This window comes from Gavia stellata, chromosome 3 (assembly GCF_030936135.1).
Source record: "Gavia stellata isolate bGavSte3 chromosome 3, bGavSte3.hap2, whole genome shotgun sequence".
Classification (NCBI taxonomy): domain Eukaryota; kingdom Metazoa; phylum Chordata; class Aves; order Gaviiformes; family Gaviidae; genus Gavia; species Gavia stellata.
The window spans coordinates 57,247,174-57,267,133 of record NC_082596.1 but is presented as its reverse complement, the minus strand read 5'-3'; the positions used below and the strand labels follow the sequence as shown (position 1 = coordinate 57,267,133).

The following is a 19,960-nucleotide window of genomic DNA, read 5'->3' as shown; positions in this document are numbered from 1 at the left end:
TGGTGTTCCCCAGGGGTCAGTACTGGGTCCAGTCCTGTTCAATATAGTCATCAGTGACCTGGATGAAGGGATAGAGCGTGCCCTCAGCAAGTTTGCTGATGACTCAAAACTGGGAGGAGTGGCGGACACACGGGAAGGCTGCGCTGCCATTCAGCGTGACCTGGACAGACTGGAGAGCTGGGCAGAGAGGAACCTTATGAAATTCAACAAAGGCAAGTGTAGGGTACTGCACCTGGGGCGGAATAACCCCATGCATCAGTACAGGTCAGGGGCTGACCTGCTGGAGAGCAGCTCTGTGGAAAGGGACCTGGGAGTCCTGGTGGACAACAGGATGACCATGAGCCAGCAATGTGCCCTCGTGGCCAAGAAGGCCAATGGCATCCTGGGGTGCATCAAGAAGAGTGTGGCTAGCAGGTCGAGGGAGGTTATCCTCCCCCTCCCCTCTGCCCTGGTGAGGCCGCATCTGGAGTACTGTGTCCAGTTCTGGGCTCCTCGGTTCAAGAAGGACAGGGAACTGCTGGAGAGGGTACAGCAAAGGGCTACAAAGATGATTAGGGGACTGGAGCATCTTTCTTGTGAGGAAAGGCTGAGGGACTTGGGTCTTTTTAGTCTGGAGAAGAGAAGACACAGGGGGGATCTTATCAATGCTTATAAATACTGAAGGGGTGGGTGCCAGGAGGATGGGGCCAGTCTTTTTTCAGTGGTGCCCAGTGACAGGACGAGAGGTAACGGGCACAAACTTGGTCATAGGAAGTTCCATCTAAACATGAGGAGGAACTTCTTTACTTTGAGGGTGGCAGAGCACTGGAACAAGCTGCCCGGAGAAGGTTGTGGAGTCTCCTTCTCTGGAGACATTCAGAACTCTCCTGGACGCATTCCTGTGCAGTCTGCTCTAGATGAACCTGCTCTGGCGGGGGTGTTGGACTAGATGACCTGCAGAGGTCCCTTCCAACCGCTGTCATTCAGTGATTCTGTGATTCTGTGTGAAGATACCAAAAGAAAATCACAAGTTCCTGAACTCTAATTTCTTGCCTGTGGCTGGCTGGTTTAAAATACACATTGGAATTATCTACTATCCAGGATTCAGTTATGCCTTCGAGCTCCTGCTAAGTGGTAGGGAAACTTCCAATGCTGGTTGACAAAGTCAGGGAACACAACGTCTTTCCTCAAACATCTCAGGAAATGGGGACCTCTCATGGGAATTCTGGCACCATTTCACAAAAAAAGCTAGCTTTCTTCAAAAGCAGACCTGTCAGAAGGCAGCCTCAACAACTTCAGTCCCTCCTGCACTACCAGAGACATGGGCTGAGTCATCTTTCCAAATAGCTCAGTAACCACTTTCCCAGGGCTCTGAAACCCGTAGCTCCCAGACATTCTCACCTCGCTGTCACTGATGTGATGCGAAACAGACTTTTCAGATGGAGGCTCTCCTAATCTGGTAGTTGCTTCAGGCCCTGTAATTTTTTAAACTGTGTCTGTCACACAAGAAAGGGTGCAATTTTCTGCCATGGTATGCATCTTTCACTGGTGTGTGATTCACAGTGAGATGAGGCAGGGTGTCTGAAAGACATACCCGTTGAGAGTGATGACTTGATGACTCAGGTCTTGTGGATTTTCTAAGGCATCAATTTCCTCCTGGGAAAAATAAAATAAAAATCCCTCCATTTTATCTTTCAGTGATGGATGTTGTCTTATTGTAAAGCCTTTATACTCCCAGCAGCAAGTACTTAAGTACATAGTACATGCTGTGGTTCAATCAGTCAACGCAAATCTACTTGGATACATTTATCACCACCTCATCCTTTCTTCCTTAGTCTTGTCTGGAACATTTTCCCCTTTTCATGCAAAACTACCCATCATTCCAAGACATCATTCAGCCAGAATCAAGCTTCGTGAAAAGCTAAACCATGCAGGCAGGGTGGCTACAGAAGTGCACTGGAATGTATTAGCCAAAGACCTTTGTTCAGGGCTCTAACTCAGTAACCGGTGTGTCATGAACTACATGAATGGGTATCATCTTTTATTCAGTGGACTTTGTACTATGTAAATTCAGGCATACCCACAGGTAAAGATATGGTATCATTTTTTACAGGTGGAGTCTAGGCACCTGATGCACTCTTAATCTTGTATTTGTTTATGCTCATTTTTTAGCTAGGGTTCTCAAGTAACAACGGTGTTAACGTGTCTGTGCCATGAAATGCATGTATACGAACTCTTTGACCATTTATAATATGATATCCTTTTTACCCTAAATCCAAATTTTCTATTTCAGACATTGCTTTTGTTCCTTCTCTATCACCTCGATGGGGTTGTGACCCACCACAAAGAGTATCTTCTAGGGTAGGACATCATGATGTTGTTTGTCCCTTCATTTCAGTTCTAAACATTATTTTCCCTCTTCAGAATTTTGTAATCAATGTGACATTCTGGCTTTGTTCGCATTTCAAGAAACCTATTTCCCATCCTAAAAACATTTAAAAAAAAGACTGTGGTGAAAAACTTATATTAAAAAAAAGCATTTCCTTTTCTGGTATCTCTGTCACAAGGAAACAAGTTTATCTGTTTAGAACTCTTTCCTACATCATTATGAGTTCGTATTTCCAGCATATCTCAAAAACCTCCTTTGTATTCAAAACTGCCAAGAAACTGAATCACCTCCATTAGAAACATCAGCTGCAAATAAGACTTCTGTCCCTCCTTACTGTGACTATGGGGAGAACCATTCTGGTGTTAAAGGCTGTGCCGTAGGAGGAGAGCTGGTTAGGTGCCAGCAGGCGGTTCAGGTTGCCACCTTGAAAGCAAATTTTCCCTGAGAACCAAGAATGACCTACAGAGTGTAGTAAAACTCAGAGGACATACGATATCTCTAAAGGGAATGGTTCCAGGAAAGCTATTTCATTCTCATTTCAGTTCCTGACTGTCTCAAGAAATAGCACAGAAAATTTGAGTCTTTATTTTGAACTTCCTTCTTTCTGGGGGCTCTTATTAGATCCCTGCTACACATTTTATGCTTTTTTGGTAAATATCTACAGTGCAAAATTGTCCCACGTGATGAGTGATGAACACAGACAGGAACTCGGATATTCGGTAGCGATTCTAGGTTTGCCGATGACTTGATTTTTGCAGAGCTAGAACATTGGAAAGGGATTTTGAAATGCACTGTATCATCCAGGTTGCATCCATTGCTCTTTCTTGCTAAACCTCTGTGAAAACTCCCAGCATGTATTTGTCAGCAAAGCAGCCAGGTTCTTTGAAGATGACAAGAAGCAGGGATTTCTTTTATAAGGTGCTTAACCTACATTTCAACCCTATTAAACAAGCGAAGAGAAACTGTTACTATCCTCTTATTCATTTTTTATTTATTTTAAGTCAGTAACAGCAATGCTATTGCTTGCCCCTGAAGTCACGTTATATTGACAAAGAGGGAGGAACGTGATGTTCATTTTCCTCAAGGGCATCTCTTAGACATGTAAGCTGGCTTCCTTATTGATCGGTACTTGTCAATATGTAATCAGAAGCCTAGGGATTGTTTCTCTCTCAGTCTGTAACAGATCATTTCCCCAGAGTATTCTACTTGCTGTAGGGGAGCAGGGATTTTGTTGTTAGGTATTTATCTTCTTATTTAAATATGTATTTTACTGTTGTGGAGGGAGCAGGATTGGCAGTGTCTGGGTAAAATAATTGTGAATTAAATGGACTTCAGGGGAAATGCATTTTTGTTTTCTAAAATTCTCAGAGTGTGGTAATCAGAAGGGCTGAGTGTTTCATCATAAATAAGGTGTGTCTCAAAGAACTTTTGACAGATGATGGGAAAGATAAAGCTTGGGTTCTCAGGGAGGTTTTGAGAAAACAAGGTCAGTACTTTTCAAAGAAAGCTTTTTTTTTTTTTAAATACTTCAGGGAGTCTCAGGGATAAAAATTATTTTTGGCAGGAGTAATTTAACAGCCAGAAAAAAGAAATCCTTCCCAAGCTGATAAATGTTTAATAGCTAACCAGAAGCCTCAAAATTCTCTTCCACCCTAGTGCTAGGCTTTTCTGCACTGAATAATGACATCTTATTAAAAACTTGTTAATTGGTGTGACACTAAATGCAAGTTAGTACAGGTCTCTTACACTTCAAGTTCTGCTAGTGTACTATCTTCAGTTTTCACAACAATTTCAGTAACACTTCTGCACCGTATCTATTGAAAACACAGTGATTATGAATGCTAATATCATGAGCCTGTGTTCACATTCCTACAAAATACATAGCAGTGATAAATGATAATGCAAACTAATCTGCATCAAGACCCACTTGGTAGTATCAGAAATACAGACATTTTCACAGAATCACAGAATCACTAAGGTTGGAAAAGACCTGTAAGATCATCAAGTCCAACCATCAACCAACACCACCATGCCCATTAAACCATGTCCCACAATGCCTCGTCCACACGTTCCTTGAATGTGTGTCCTTTTTTGAGTCCTTTTGCAATAAGGACTCTTCTTAATCAAAAGAGAAGAAACCCATCTTTTCAGACACTAAAAAGGCTGTATTATGCTACATTATGCTATTACTTACTCTTTCTCATCTTAACCTGCTAAATGCGGTCAACCATTAATTTTACAGTTTCTAGTGAAGAGTCTTACTTTTGGACAGCGAGAGAGCGTTTATATCAAGCACTGAATTTACCCCTGGTCCAGCTGTTAAAAAACAGGTGTAATCAAAAGCACATCTTATTAATGATCAAGAACCCTATCACACATGAATGCATCCTATCGCTGACAGCAAGTCCTTAGGGAGTAACCTCCACCAATTAACAGAGGCATTTGTACAAACACTTTCAGCCAGTCTGTCCTCCCATGGGTGCTTTAACACTTTTAAGAAAATCACTCCATAGCCTTGTGTAAAACAACATCGAGGGGAAAAAAAAATCCTGCAGCATGCTGTTTTCCTTTCAGGGAAGGGAGGCATTTCACAAACCTGGTAGTAGCCTAAACACGTTTACAGATTAGGTGAGGGGGTGGAGGTATGAAGCAGATACACAGATTTCATCAGCCTTGTGCTCAGGAGATCACATCAGGGTGTCCTATGATGCTCTTTGCAGAAAGACTGAAGATGCAGTCATGAAGATTTTGAAGGCTGAAACATCAAATACTTTTCCTTAAGTACCTTGAGACAGAACCTTCAGTCTTCAAAAGGAAAGCAGAGGAGGTTTATTTTCCAGCCAAATGTACGGCTCCCCTCTCATTGCTAAATTAAACTCTAAACTAACCTAAAGCACTACAAGAACATGCTTCCAAGCCATGTAAAACATCCCATTGACAACGCAAGGACTGATCCATCGAGGATGGATCCAGAAGAAGATCCAGGAAGAAGCAGTTAGCGACCTGCTATGCCACCTGGACACCTGCAAGTCTATGGGGCCCAATGGCATCCGCCCAAGGGTGCTGAGGGAGCTGGTGGAGGAGCTTGCCAAGCCACTTTCCATCATCTACCAGCAGTCCTGGCTAACCGGGGAGGTCCCAGTTGGCTGGAGGTTAGCAAATGTGACACCCGTCTACAAGAAGGGCCAGAAGGGGGATCTGGGGAACTACAGGCCTGTCAGCCTGACCTTGGTGCTGGGGAAGATTGTGGAGAGGTTCATCTTGAGGGCACTCACAGGGCACGTGCAGGACAACCAAGGAGATCAGGCCCAGCCAGCACGGGTTCATGAAAGGCAGGTCCTGCTTGACCAACCTGATCTCCTTCTATGACCAGGTGACCCGCCCAGTGGATGAGGGAAAGGCTGTTGATGTTGTCTACCTGGACTTTAGTAAAGCCTTTGACACTGTCTCCCACATTATTCTCCTGGAGAAACTGGCAGCTTGTTGCTTAGACAGGTGCACTCTTTGCTGGGCAAAAAACTGGCTGGACGGCCGAGCCCAGAGAGTCGTGGTGAATGGAGCGAAATCCAGTTGGCGGCCGGTCACAAGCGGAGTCCCCCAGGGCTCAGTTTTGGGACCGGTCTTGTTTAGTATCTTTATCGATGATCTGGATGAGGGGATCGAGTGCTCCCTCAGTAAGTTTGCAGATGACACCAAGTTGGGCAGGAGTGTTGATCTGCTCCAGGGTCGGAAGGCTCTGCAGAGGGATCTGGACAGGCTGGATCGATGGGCTGAGGCCAATTGGATGAGGTTGAACAAGGCCAAGTGCCGGGTCCTGCACTTGGGTCACAACAACCCCATGCAACGCTACAGGCTTGGGGACGAGTGGCTGGACAGCTGCCCTACAGAAAAGGACCTGGGGGTGTGGGTCGACAGCCGGCTGAATATGAGCCAGCAGTGTGCCCAGGTGGCCAAGAAGGCCAATGGCATCCTGGCCTGTATCAGAAATAGTGTGTCCAGCAGGACCAGGGAGGTGATCATGCCCCTGTACTCGGCACTGGTGAGGCCGCACCTCGAATACTGTGTTCAGTTCTGGGCCCCTCACTACAAGAAAGATACTGAGGTGCTGGAGCGTGTCCAGAGAAGGGCGACGAAGCTGGTGAGGGGTCTGGAGCACAAGTCTGATGAGGAGGGAACTGGGGTTGTTCAGTCTGCAGAAGAGGACGCTGAGGGGAGACCTCATCGCTCTCTACAATTACCTGAAAGGAGGTTGCAGAGAGGTGGGTGTTGGTCTCTTCTCCCAAGTGATGAGTGACAGGACAAGAGGAAATGGCCTCAAGTTGCGCCAGGGGAGGTTTAGGCTGGATATTAGGAAAAATTTCTTTACTGAGAGAGTGGTGAGACACTGGAATAAGCTGCCCAGGGAAGTGGTGGAGTCACCATCCCTGGAGGTGTTCAAGGAACATGTGGACGACGCATTGTGGGACATGGTTTAGTGGACATGGTGGTGTTTGTTGGTTGATGGTTGGACTCGATGATCTTACAGGTCTTTTCCAACCTTAGTGATTCTGTGATTCTGTGAGTGGCACAATTCTCTTTCCACAGTGAAAGGAAAAATGGCGTTCACTTCTGATTTTCCAACACACTGATAATCATTAAGAGGGGCTTACTTAGGCTTTCCTTGAATTAAGTACATCACCTTTTATGGTTTACGGTTATGTACCTCATTATTTACACATAACTGGAGGTAAGACATGTAATTTTTTCAATGTGATTACAAATGCTTTAAAGCAGGGAGCAGATCCTGCCAGGTATCTTCAAGCTGTAACTAAACTCACAACCTATGTAATCCTCTTTGAAATACTGGTTTCTCCTTACATTTGAGTTACTGCACTTCTTGTGTACTGGTGTGCATTGAATTTATCATTGTAGTTAGAAAAGCCTTACTCCCAAAACCTATTTTTCCATAAAAAACCCCAACCCTTTATTCATACTCCTCATAATTGTGGTAACAACTTTGAAAATATGAACCAGACAGTGCAAAAAACTTCTGGTGAGTTTAAAGACCTCTTGAAACAATAGCACTCAGAGGTATGAAATACTGCATACTTCTTAAGGGAGTGTTAATTCTTAACTTCTAAAGGCAAGTTTGAGGGATATAAAGTAGGAAAAAACAATTAAATGCACCACCAAAATAAAAACATACAAAAGAGAAAGTGTCTTAAGAGCCATAGTCATGGTTGCTATTCAAAGCAAGCTGTAACTGTAAGCTCACTTTTTACTGACAGCTACTATTCTAAATTCCCAAGCTAATACTGGCCACTCAGGTACCTCTCTTCTAACGGATAAATCACGTAACTTAGCAAAGGGATTTTCAGATAATCTTCTTCTGGTTTTTGAAAGTTCATCTGCATTACAGGATTCCCCAAGAAGGCATTCAGTTTCTGCTAAAAGGCCAGCCACACATATTTCAAGCAGCATTTAAATCCCAGGTAAGCAATCCACAGACCGCAGACAGCCCTTTTTCAAGAGCAAATGATGTAAAAAGTGGGACCTATTTTGTTCTCATTTATTGAAACCAGAGATCCCCAAATCAGAGGTATTTAAAACATTTATTAGCATTAATTATTGTAGGTTAAATAAAACACAAAACCTACATTTTAGGGCAAAAAATATTATTAGGTATGATACAATTAATATGTAAAACAGAAGGTAAAGTATTAACAGATTGCAGCATCCCATACATGAAGCGAGTGGGTCCAGCCCAGTCGAAGCCCTTATACAAACAAAACAGAGTAAGAGTACTTAACAGGTGATTTTAAATTGACAATTTATCACTGACTCTGGTTTAAATAATTAAGGGTAGGATAGTAAAACATATCATCATTCTACTGAAAAGGTCTGATTATAGTCAGAGTGCTCGCATGTATAATCTATCTAGTCATGCTTATTACCACATGGTATGAAGGATTAGTGAAGACAAGGGATGATAGGTACTTTCCTAGGTATTGATACGGACCCATGTTACATTGTAGCACTTCAGAGAGACCTGCTGTACCATGAACAAAAGTTATAAATTTTTTTTCTTTTTTTTTTTTTGAGGGTAACTTGAATACTTCTTGAGTCCGATTTCTTGGATAATAATGGCCTTTCTTAGATTTCTCAGTCTGCAAGACAAACTTTTTCTACAATATGCCATTTTCATGCATAAGAATGACAAGTCAATAGTTGGACCTATGTGTATCTTCACCTTCTTGCTACTTTCAGTCTGTAGCTTTAAGTTCATAAAGGTGAAATGATCATTAACAAAAAAAATGTACTTACAGAATACAATGTGCAGTATATGAGAACCAGACATAGTGAAAAAACACTACAAGTCAGCATAACGATATAAAACTGTACTTATATACACACACATATGCAGAGCATATATGAAAACTAGTTCCTTCATAATCTGTTTTTTAAACTAGTTCATGACAAGCCAGAAAAGCAAGTCACCCACAACTGGACAGTCACAGTCTTCAGTCATGGTGCAAACAAGCTCCATCAAACATCCCTGGCACTGCAGTCTGTGCTTCAGTCCTGCTGCCAGCTCTCTTGAGAAAACCAATCTTGGACAAATCCAGCACCAGCTGGCCAACCTAGAACTGCAGCCTTGTTATTATTATTATTATTATTATTAGAGCAGATCAGCTACAGAGTCAGGTGCTCCTGTACAGTAATTTAGCTTTTCACCAGCCATTAACTACTAAGAGGAATTCCGGTTCCTGCTGAAACTTTTGACTCCGAGTTTGGGGTTTTTTTCTATGTCATTTTTCTGGCTGTTTATGAAGGGTGGTGGTATTTTCCAAGCAACGCAGGCAACAAAAGGAAGCAGAAATAATGAATTTTACATTTGAAAATCACAATTTTTAAAACAAACTGTTCCCCCATTTGAAGAGGCAGGTTAAAGCTGCACTTTAGCTTTGACAAACAGCAGAAAGGCAACATCACCGTCAAAGACGAGCCCTGTCTTCAAAGAAAATGTGAGCTGCTCTGCACAGCACAGTGGCCTGTTATTTTTTTACCTGTTCTGTGTTCAGAGTTCCCTATTGAAGCTCACCATAACCCAAACCTCAAGAACTGATGCAATCAGAATCCTTATTAATTTTAATCTTTTTCTTGACTAAAAGCAGAATAAGGTTATTTAGATTTGTCCCACCAAATGCAAAAATATCTTTCAGCTTACTTTGCCTGCATTTGAATTTTAAAATCTTCCTGAGATCCATTGTAACAACTTCCAATTTTAAACTATTTTAACTCATAAACCTGTTCTGATTCACTACAGCTCAACGGCAGCTGTGAGAGCTGGTTGTTCAGGACAGTATCTCTTCCATACAAATCAGCATCAATTGCCAATTCTAGCATAAATTAGAGTATACAAGGTACTCATAGAATTGTCTTACAAAGCTTTCATACATCTCAAGTAGGGTTTAATGAGTTTTGAGATGTCACATTAAAAAAAGGAAATATGCCACAACGATTTATAATAGCTTAAAAATCAGTTATGCATAACTACTATATGTGGAACTAAAATACATGACATCTTTAAAAATGTGGGTTTGATCTCACCTTGTTTTCTTGGTAACAGGTCTAGCCTTTTCCTCGGTTTTTTAGCAAGAATGAGATGTTTTGCAGCATTGGGTCATAGATCCCATATACGAATCTGTGATTTGGCAACTTCGATATTTCTTTAGCCTTTTGAAGGACAGGTTAACCTCTCCCACCACAGCCAGGTGAAAAAGCCAGGCACCCCTGGCAGACTTGCTTGTACTAGGGATGGGATGAAATGTTCCCTAATGGAGCCTGTCTCCCTCCCCATCTACCAATGATGATTGCTGAATTTTCACTTAAATAACCCTGGATTATCTGTAAAATAGTTGCTGCAATGAAGCAGCAACCTGGATCATATATCAGCACAGATGACAACTGAAAGTTTACCTGAAATATCCTTTCTCATGGTAGCTCTCTGAGTCTGTGTATTATCCAAGGGCATATTTTCAAGTATGAGTGCTTTCAAAGGAGTCTAAAATATCTGAGAAATTGACTGTTTGTGAAAGAACAATGCAGCTTAGATTCTTAGATAAAATCCAGTGGGACATTTCCCACCTATAACTATTTCAAGCCCTCTGAAGACAAAGAAATGTTCCTGTTGATTTCATCTGGCTCTGTTTCAAGCCCTAATAATTAGTGCCATTTTATCAAAGCAATCTCACAACCAAGCAATAAGGTCAGTTTTTTATGTATAAACACGGAGACCCAGCTCTAGCCTGCCTGTTCATGATTTATTGTGGAAAGTTGTTTTTCCCTTTTGTTTGCTTTTCGTAAGTCCCCCAACAAATGTGCAGTGAGGTTAATTTTCCTCATAAGAGAACAAATTAATGTTGTGGAATGCAGGCTGGGCTTCGGTTTTGAAGCCTGCATTCTTACCCTAGTTCCGATTTCCAGTGAAATTGATGAAGATGAATTCGGTTTTTATCATCTCAGTCACAGACATTTATAAAACATGGAAGTGGAGAATGCATACAGTTTTACATTATTTCTAGTTCATAACCACCTATTGGATATTTTTTTTCTACACTGTATTTTCAAGTGCATCAAACTTCACAAGTATCACGTAGTGTGTCTTCCATACCGCATCCCCACGTGGATGAGGAGACTATTCCACAAATTCACAGAACTGCATTTGTAAAGAAACGCTCTGGTTTGTTTTATTAGCTTCCAGCCTTTAACCCCAAATTATATTGTGCTCTCTTAAGCTGTTTTTGTACAGAAATGTCATTCTTCTGACTTGAAGACTTCTTGGAGCGCTGCAGTGAGACCACGAAGGAGTGGGGCAGTGCGGCACTCTCTTTTAGAAACCAGGGAAGTGGCATCTTTGAGCAGAGACAACTATGGTCTGGGGCACAGATTTGGAGGAAACCTGGTAAGTAGGGGAGATTAAGCTGACATTTATGTTCTTTTCACAATTTCAGTAATTAATGAAGCCTATGCCCTGGAAAGGGAATGAATCCAGGCAAAGCACAGTGGCTGCATCTTCACTTCTTTCCGGAGCAGACTGGGAACTGCATGGGGTCCAGCAGTCTCCTTCATGACAACTCCCTCTTTCACATACACAGCACCTCCTGATACAGATTTTGACTTCTAGCCTGTAAAAATTGCACTCGCTCATCCTTTGGATCCATTTTTTTTCTAGTTAACAAATTCAGTCCATTTCTTGCTGATGTCTACTGGAAGTATGAGATGAAGCTACAGATTTAGAAAAATACAGAAGCAGAGTCCAGCCAGAAAGGTGGCAGAGAAACTGTATGCCAAAATTCAGGCTTTATGGGTTCTTTTTTCACCCTATTATTATAGAGAAAACTCTAAAAACATGCCAAGTTCACTTTGCAATGTAAGAAGAGAAGTTTTTGCAGCAAATCTAAAATTTATATATAAAAGGATCTTTTTATTAAAAAAAAACCCAAAAACCCCAGTCATTGGCTTAAACAGAGAATCAGAGTACTTTGACATTGTAATTTTGACAGGATATTAAAGAGAAACTCAGTTTTGCAAAATCCCTCTGAAGTAAAGCCTTCTGCTTCTGGTCCTTGCATTATTGTTCGTGGGAATATTGAAAATACTGCTTTCAAGATAAGGAGCCATGTTACAGAGATCACGAAGTCCTTTCTCAGTGAAAAAGCAAATGGTGCTGTTTTTCAAGTAAATCTAAAAAGATCAAGTTGGGTCAGCAGCACCGCCTACCCGTCTGTGAAGTCTGCTTTCCAAGTTTGATTGCTCCATTGTTACCATTTTCATGAGGATCTAAGGGTGGAATTTGCTGACCTGAAACACACGAGAAGACAGTGAATTAAATTTTCCTGATATAGTAACAACACATGCAGATAATAGAAAGATTTAGCTTGCGTAAGAATTACATCTGTGAAACATTACCAGAAACAACCGTCTCCTGTGTACCTTGAATCTTTTTCCTTGCATCCTGCTTATGAAAGAAGATTTTCACATTTAAAAAAAATATATAAAATATGGCTATTGAGAATGCATAAAGTATACTGAAATGAATTACACCGAAATTATGTTATCCATGCATTCAAAAAAATAGTTCTCTTACTGAGCACCTTACAACTAAGAAAGAGAAAATTCTCGGCTTTCTCCTAATTCCACGTAGATGTGAATGGTGCTAGTTTAATGAGATCTTGCATGTCCTAAATCTGCATGTCATTAGTTCTTGTACATGAGAGTTTTACAAAACACTGTAACTAAACACACACTGCCTATACTTGAAAAAGAAAAACAAATCTGCTCTTTTCATTGAATCCCTCCCTCCTTTGAGCAGTACCCATGTCTTTCCAGCTGACAGCTTTGATTACTTAACAGCCCTCCCCCAGCCTCTCCTGACTTTTTAAACATCTTATGGGGTGATTATTTTAAGTGTTTGAAAGAATTTCAGCTATCACAGGAAAGCTAGAGATGTCTCCCAGGGGCAGAAGGCACTACTCCAACTCCCTCCCCCACATGCCCATTTAGTATTGCTACATTTTTTGTCTAACTGGCTTCCTACTCATGGACAACATACAATGTGCTTAATAATTAGAATTATAAATGGAACAACAGGATCTTCCCAGGTCCAATCTATCTTCTGTCGCTGGTGTGGGCCTGGCTTTTCCATGAAACCAACTGTGTGATCTCCCTATCAGTATCTTGGAGAGCTTACACTTATGGTAATGTAGTTTCTCATTACCTTGTGGATTTGCTGGAAATTTTTTCTGAAGTTGAATCTGCTTTCTGTGAACTACTCCTGGTTTTACTATTACCCATGTTAAATAACAAGAGTTAAAATATTTAACATTTGTTTGCTACATGCCACTTTGAGAGTTCCCGTGTACAGCTCATCATAATCCAGGTGGATTTTACAGTTTAGATTTCCCCATCCTTTGCTGCATTTATTTACCACTCACTCTTGCCAAATGGTCTATGAATTATGTATGTACATTGAAGCCTGAGTCCTACAAATTACTTGGGGGGGTAGTTGTGGGAGGGTGAGATAAAAGCATTCAGGTAAAATCCAATCCCAATGAAATCAAACAGCAAAATTTCATCTGTAAAACTTGTCCCTAAATTACCTTTGGTTAAGCCCATCAGAGTTTCACCTCTCCTAGTCAGTTCTGAACAGGTATGTTATACAACAAAAGTGTGACTTTTGAAGCAGATAATCCTGGGTGTTTGTACAACTGAATGAGAGGGGAGAAATTCCTCACATTACTAAGCTAAAGATACTGTATTTGGTCCAACAGAGTGAGAAACAGCTATCTTGAGGGCTGAAGCATGCATAAGCACTGACATTACAATGCTGCACTCTATTTAGGTCACTAAATATCAACTTCACACCCTGCTTACATTATATTTGGACTTACACTATGTAAGTGTCCTTCCAAAGTAAAATAAAAAGCAGAATGGGTGGTTACAGACACAGTTGTTACATGCATTAGTTCTTTTGGCTTTCTTTGTAGACAAAGAGAATCCACTAATTCTTAAAACTCTAGAGAATATGAAGAACATAGTATCTGTGAGAGGCTTTCCAAGAAGGTAACACTGTCGTTGTAGAGACTTGGAGAGAACTTCTGCATTACGTACCTACTATTTCCAAAGTGCTTTCAACTCAGTCCCAGCTAAAATAAAACTCTGTCAATCTGACTTGGAGCCCAATGTAGCTGAAAAAGTTGTAATCTACAGACACAGTTTCCATTACATACCATTAAGCAAATACTTGCTAAACATTTGGTTCTTCTAACAGTAAGTTTGGAAGAGGAGAGCTTGTAAACTAGCTTAACTTTCATTTTAGAAGTCCACATTAAAGAACAATGTTACCTCTATTTGTTTTTCATGCAGTGTTTCATATTTCTTGTGAATTTCAGGTCTTTTCTACAATACTCTTGCAGTGTATGCAAAGAAGCAGGCAAGCTTATCTTTGAAGCCTGCTATGTTTTTGCTCCAAGGTCAGCGAGCACTTTGTCCAGTTCAGATGAGGGCACAGTGTATGTTGTTAAGAATCACCTTGATTTATTTCATTTCTCAAAATGATAAAAACCACACAGGTAACAACTACAAATAATAAAGAGAAAAAATCTCTAGACATAGTATTTGCTGATTATTCTGGCCTCTGAACTTAAGTACTGTTTGTCATTAACTAGCCATGTTTTCTGCTGTTTGGATACCCCCTCCCCCTTGAATTCAATACAAGGAAATAAAGCTTTAAGCAGTCTAAAAGTTTTTCAAGGCTGAGAATATTTTTTTTTAAGTAGGTGAGTTTTCTCTCACTTATTTCTCTTATTACCAGATTTATTAAACCATGAAGTTGAATCATTTTACTTTTAGTAACAAGACTTATCCCTGCCCAAGCAGCTTTTACCATCTGATGCACAGTTGACAGAAGTAACTCTCTTGGAGTGTAAAACTCAGTCTAACACCTGAGAACCAGCTCCACAGCAAATGATACAGTGTTCTTTCACCAGGGGTCAGGGGAAGTGGATAAAAATAATCAGTCAGCAACCTGTTTGACCGATTGTCTCTCCCTGGGCCTCCTTGACAGTTAGTCTCACAGCAGACGCTGTAACAGAGAAAGGTTTAAGCAGCAGCAGAACACTAAGGATGAGCTGTGAAACACTGAGCCTGCATCTACACTTCCTGCTTCTAAACCAGCTCAATCACTACTGCTACCTAAAAGCACCGTGATCATTGCATCTTGTCATTCAGCTCTTGATAAATATGGCATCAATATTGCTGACAGCAACTCAAATATAGCTGGCAGAGTCAGGATCAACAGATGTCATAAACTGAATTAATTTTAGAAAGTACAGACTCATTTAAAATGTACATCTCACTGGCGTACATAGTCTGTTCCAGAGCAATAAAAAAATACGCCTGTATTAGATAGCCTACAGCATTGTTAATTTATCCTCTTTCTTTCATGCAGTTGATGTCAGAAAGGAGCAGTATAGTGCCCTGAACATCCAGCCCAGCAACTCTCCTCCTGAAGAAAGAAATACATTAAGACAATTCCTCTTCAAACCGATGACTGCTCTGTTAAGATAGAGTCAGCTCAAAAGGTCCATGAGAGACTGAAATCTTCTGTGGCTTAACTTAAAGACGACAAACTAGACCACAAATAGAGTCTTTTCTCCATTTTGCAGAGCAGGACACAACTAGCCAGCCTGCCAAAGACCACCAACAGCACATCTTAGGATTTCAGATGAAACGGTCAATTGCAGAGAGAAAAACATACATTTATCTAAGAACTCTGCAGCTGAACTGGTGAAATGAGGAACTTAAGGATTTACTATTACTGAGACAGTACAATAGTTCCATATGGTTCCCATTGCTGATATTTCCATGGAGTTACGTCCACTGACTGCAATTTAAAAATTAGATTTTGCACTTCTTTTAATTAAATATCTGATTATATATTTTGGTTTCATTTCACTAATGTTTAAACCACATTTCACAGATTTTGTGCAACAAAACTGTTTGTAAACATGCACCCCTGCACATTTGTGCAGAGATCTTGGTGTCCTCCATGATCTCATTCCAGTAAACACACCATGGTGTGTAAAATAATAAGCATCACAAGAGACTGCTCAAATGTAGGGTTACAGAAATTGTCATGGTTCTGAAGTGAACCATCCAGGTTAACAGGTGGGAAGCACTAAATCAATTGCATCTCCTCCTTTCTGGCATGTTTGAGTTGGGCTGAGGCAGCCCAGGATGAAGGTCAGAGTCTTCTCCAATGCCTGGTAGAGTTCCAACTCCTGCTATTGAACCTGAGATTTGTTGATGTAAAGAGATTAATCAGCACTCTGGGAGTTGCTGTTCTGAGAGTGCCAGATGCAAAAAGATTGGGAAATGGGAGGTTGGGACAAGAGGTAAACAAAACGGGAAGGGAGAAAAATGAAAACTGGAGCAGGGAAGCAAGAGTGACAACAGGGACTGGGTGACAGCTCTGCGAGCAGAACTTGAAGGCAGGCAGATGGGGATTTCTCTGCTGCAGCTGGAAGCAGGATGCATCATCACAGTAATAAAATCTGCTCCCTTTGTTCATTTTTGAATGTGATGCTCCAGTTACAAGCTGTGACATCCATTAGCTCAGGAAAAAATCAGGCTTGGAGTTGGGCTTTTTGGTTTTGCTTGGTTTTTTAACATTAAACTAGTTTCATTATTCATGTGTACAAGACTGTGTGAAAGGTTGGAAACAGCCTTGAAGTTGAATGTAAGGAAAAAACCCAACTGGTTGTCATGCTGACAAAGGGACAAACACAACAGTGCATTGAACAGACACTCATTCAGCGTGTAGTAGAAAGGAAAACAGATGTGATGTGATCAACCTGAGCTGGCACATCCAGATGATGAAGTCCAAGTCCAAAAGAAGCACAGTCCTAATATCTAACACAACTACAACAATTCTGCTAAGGGTAAGAGGCAAGACATCACAGTGCTGCACAGTGAGTGGCTTTCTGTGCATCTGTCCCATCTGTTCTCTGTCTGAAAATCATGTACAACTTAATTTTTTTTTTAGGGGACTGAAGAAGGGGAGATTTTTGTTAGTGCAGGATGCGAAATCCATTTTACTGGGCTCCAGAGCAGCAGCCTGACAGCCACCGCAGCATCCTGAGGATGTGAATGCTGTGGCTCACCTGAGAAAAGGCAGACTTCTTCAAGTAGTGGTACAACAGCTATACAACGGCCAGAACCTCCTCCTAAAATTGCTGGCTGTATCACAGCAAGGGGAGCCCCTGCAAAGCATTGGTCTTTATAAACCTCATTAATAAAGCACAGCCATCTGTGAAGGGATGGCAGAATGAAGCAAGCACATCTTATCCAACAGTTTTGGCATTTGCATGCAAGACGCTTTCTGCACCTGTAGGACTGGCTGTAGGAGGCTGAGGGGAGACCTTATTGCTCTCTACAACTACCTGAAAGGAGGTTGTAGAGAGGTGGGTGGTCTCTTCTCCCAAGTGACAAGTGATAGGAAAAAAGGAAATGGCCACAAGTTGCGTCAGGGGAGGTTTAGATTGGATATTAGGAAAAACGTCTTCACGGAAAGGGCTGTCAGACATTGGAACGGGCTGCCCAGGGAGGTGGTTGAGTCACCAGCCCTGGAGGATTTTAAAAGACGTGTGGATGAGGCGCTTAGGGGCATGGTTTAGCAGTGGACTTAGCCGTGTTAGGTTTACAGTTGGACTTGATGATCTTAAAGGTCTTTTCCAACCTAAACAATTCTATGATTCTATGACTTATGACAGTCACACTTCTTATCTCCCCAAGTGCTTTCATCCTTTGAAACCAGTTTCACTAGTATTTTAGAAGTTCCCTGTATCTCTCACATGATTTATAAAGCTTGGCCCACTAGTCAGTCTCCAGCTTCTTTTTCTCCCCCCTACTTGCAGTGAAGCAGGATTTCCCCAACTGACAGAGGTGACTGCTGTTTACTTCATGTTGTTTTTGTGCAAGGCAGCATATATTTACAATAAAGGATATTGCATAACCAAACATAGTTAAGTTGCAATAATTTTAATACTTCTAATAGCATATCTAATAGCATCTCCATGCAAGACAAAAAAGCTTTTTTTTTTTTTGTTAAAGCAAAAGCACAGATTGCTGACACTGAAGTTCTTGCTAGGGGAAGCAGCAATACAACTAAACTTTGTCCTTTTAATTAAAATCTGCAGGGAAAAAAACACCCAAAATCATCTTACATGCAAAATAAACAACAGAATTCCTAATGACTTTAATTAATAAGAGACCCAACCTTGATTTGAGGTCCTGCTGTAATTAACTTTGGGCTGGTTTGGTTTATTTACTAGTTTGTGTTGAAGAGGTCTCCTATGGTTGGAGAGAAATCCAGGACCTCACAAGTTTAACTTTAAGAGTAGTCCAAAGGCCAGTAAGTTTTGCTTCATTTATTAAAATGTGAAAGCAAGAGGAGAATTAATTCTAGAAATACAGGGAGCATAAACTGTCAAGAATATAATCTCAAATACTTCTAAGTTAGGGCAATGTTTTTCCGTCCTTTCACAGTAGGTGAACACCCCCTACAAAAATTCATTTATGAACTTGAGCTGCCTTAAAAATGGGATGTGTGAATTGCTTTGCAACATAAACGTACTTGCTTTTCTTAAAATGTCTTTCATAGACCTCTTCACAGTAGTTCATACATATCCACACATCAGCAGATAACAGGATGAAAAAACACCAAACCTCTGGAGCGTGTCCAGAGAAGGGAAACGAAGCTGGTGAGGGGTCTGGAGCACAAGTTTCATGAAGAGCAGCTGAGGGAACTGGGGTTGTTCAGCCTGGAGAAGAGGAGACTGAGGGGAGACCTTATCACTCTCTACAACTACCTGAAAGGAGGTTGCAGAGAGGTGGGTGTTGGTCTCTTCTCCCAAGTGACTAGTGCTAGAACGAGAGTAAATGGCCAGGGGAGGTTTAGGCTGGATATTAGGAAAAATTTCTTTACTGAGAATGTGGTCAAGCATTGGAACAGGTTGCCCAGGGAGGTGGTGGAGTCACCATCACTGGCGGTGTTCAAAAAACATGGAGACGTGGCACTGCAGGACATGGTTTAGTGGGCATGGTGGTGTTGGGCTTATGGTTGGATAATGGTTAGCGATCTTACAGGTCTTTTCCAATCTTAATGATTCTGTGATACTCGCCTTCCACAAAACTTAAAAATTGTCCATCTGCAATTCTACCCGTCCAAGCCCATTTGAGTCCGTGCAAACATCAAATGCGTGCTGGAAAGGACCCCTCCCTCTACCAGAGACAGACATTTCACACATTCCTCTCTAGTTTGTCCAGTATACAATCATTTAAACTGTAAACTCTAGAGGCTGGTTTTCTTCAATCTCCCAGTATTTCTAGGAAACAAGTATTTGGGTTACATTAAATATTCAATATACGAGCTGCTGGCAAGGCATCAGAAAAATCAATAGCTTCATACATTTATAACTGAGCATTTACTACATGAAAGGTTGTACACTGAGACAGAAACTCTCTGCTCTAATTAGGAAGCCTCCTCTAGGAAGAACATCCTTATTTTGATTTTTAGACATCAGCCTGTCTCTCCTCCTCATAGTACTAGCATCTGTAAGACCAAGTGTGCTAACAACTCTTTACACACCTTCCATGGAGTGATTCTGATAATCTTATTCCTCACTTCACTCTCAGCCTTGACAGAAGATGCTGAAATGCTTCAATGTTGCCCCCTGTGGTAGCACAACAATCTCCAACATTTGCCAGACTTCAAGAAAATAATGCATGTCCATCATCTATTTTTTTTTTTTGTTTAAGCACAAGTTTATTTCATATTTCACTTGACTAGGTATTCTTCAGCAGCTTACTCATCCCACCGCCTGTTTACTTTTGGACCTACTGACGCAGACTGGTATTAACCTGGGAGGTACAGTCTCAGCTCTATCATTAACGGTAGATGGCTTTTACGTAATCTCCTTCATATCTGGGGCACCTTCACGCTAAGGTAACAGCCAACACACACAGGCTGAAGAGAAACAGCTGGGCGTG

At 41.3% G+C, this 19,960-nt stretch overlaps 1 protein-coding gene across 1 annotated transcript in view; it reads right to left on the bottom strand.

Moving 5' to 3' along the window:
* Positions 1–11,838: 11,838 nt before the first annotated feature.
* Positions 11,839–19,960, bottom strand: part of RAB31 (RAB31, member RAS oncogene family) — a 65,982-nt gene continuing 57,860 nt past the window's right edge. The window contains exon 7 of the mRNA XM_059815633.1: positions 11,839–12,211. Within this exon, the coding sequence (XP_059671616.1) occupies positions 12,114–12,211 (98 nt within the window). The 3' untranslated portion in view covers positions 11,839–12,113. The remainder of the gene's footprint in view (positions 12,212–19,960) is intronic.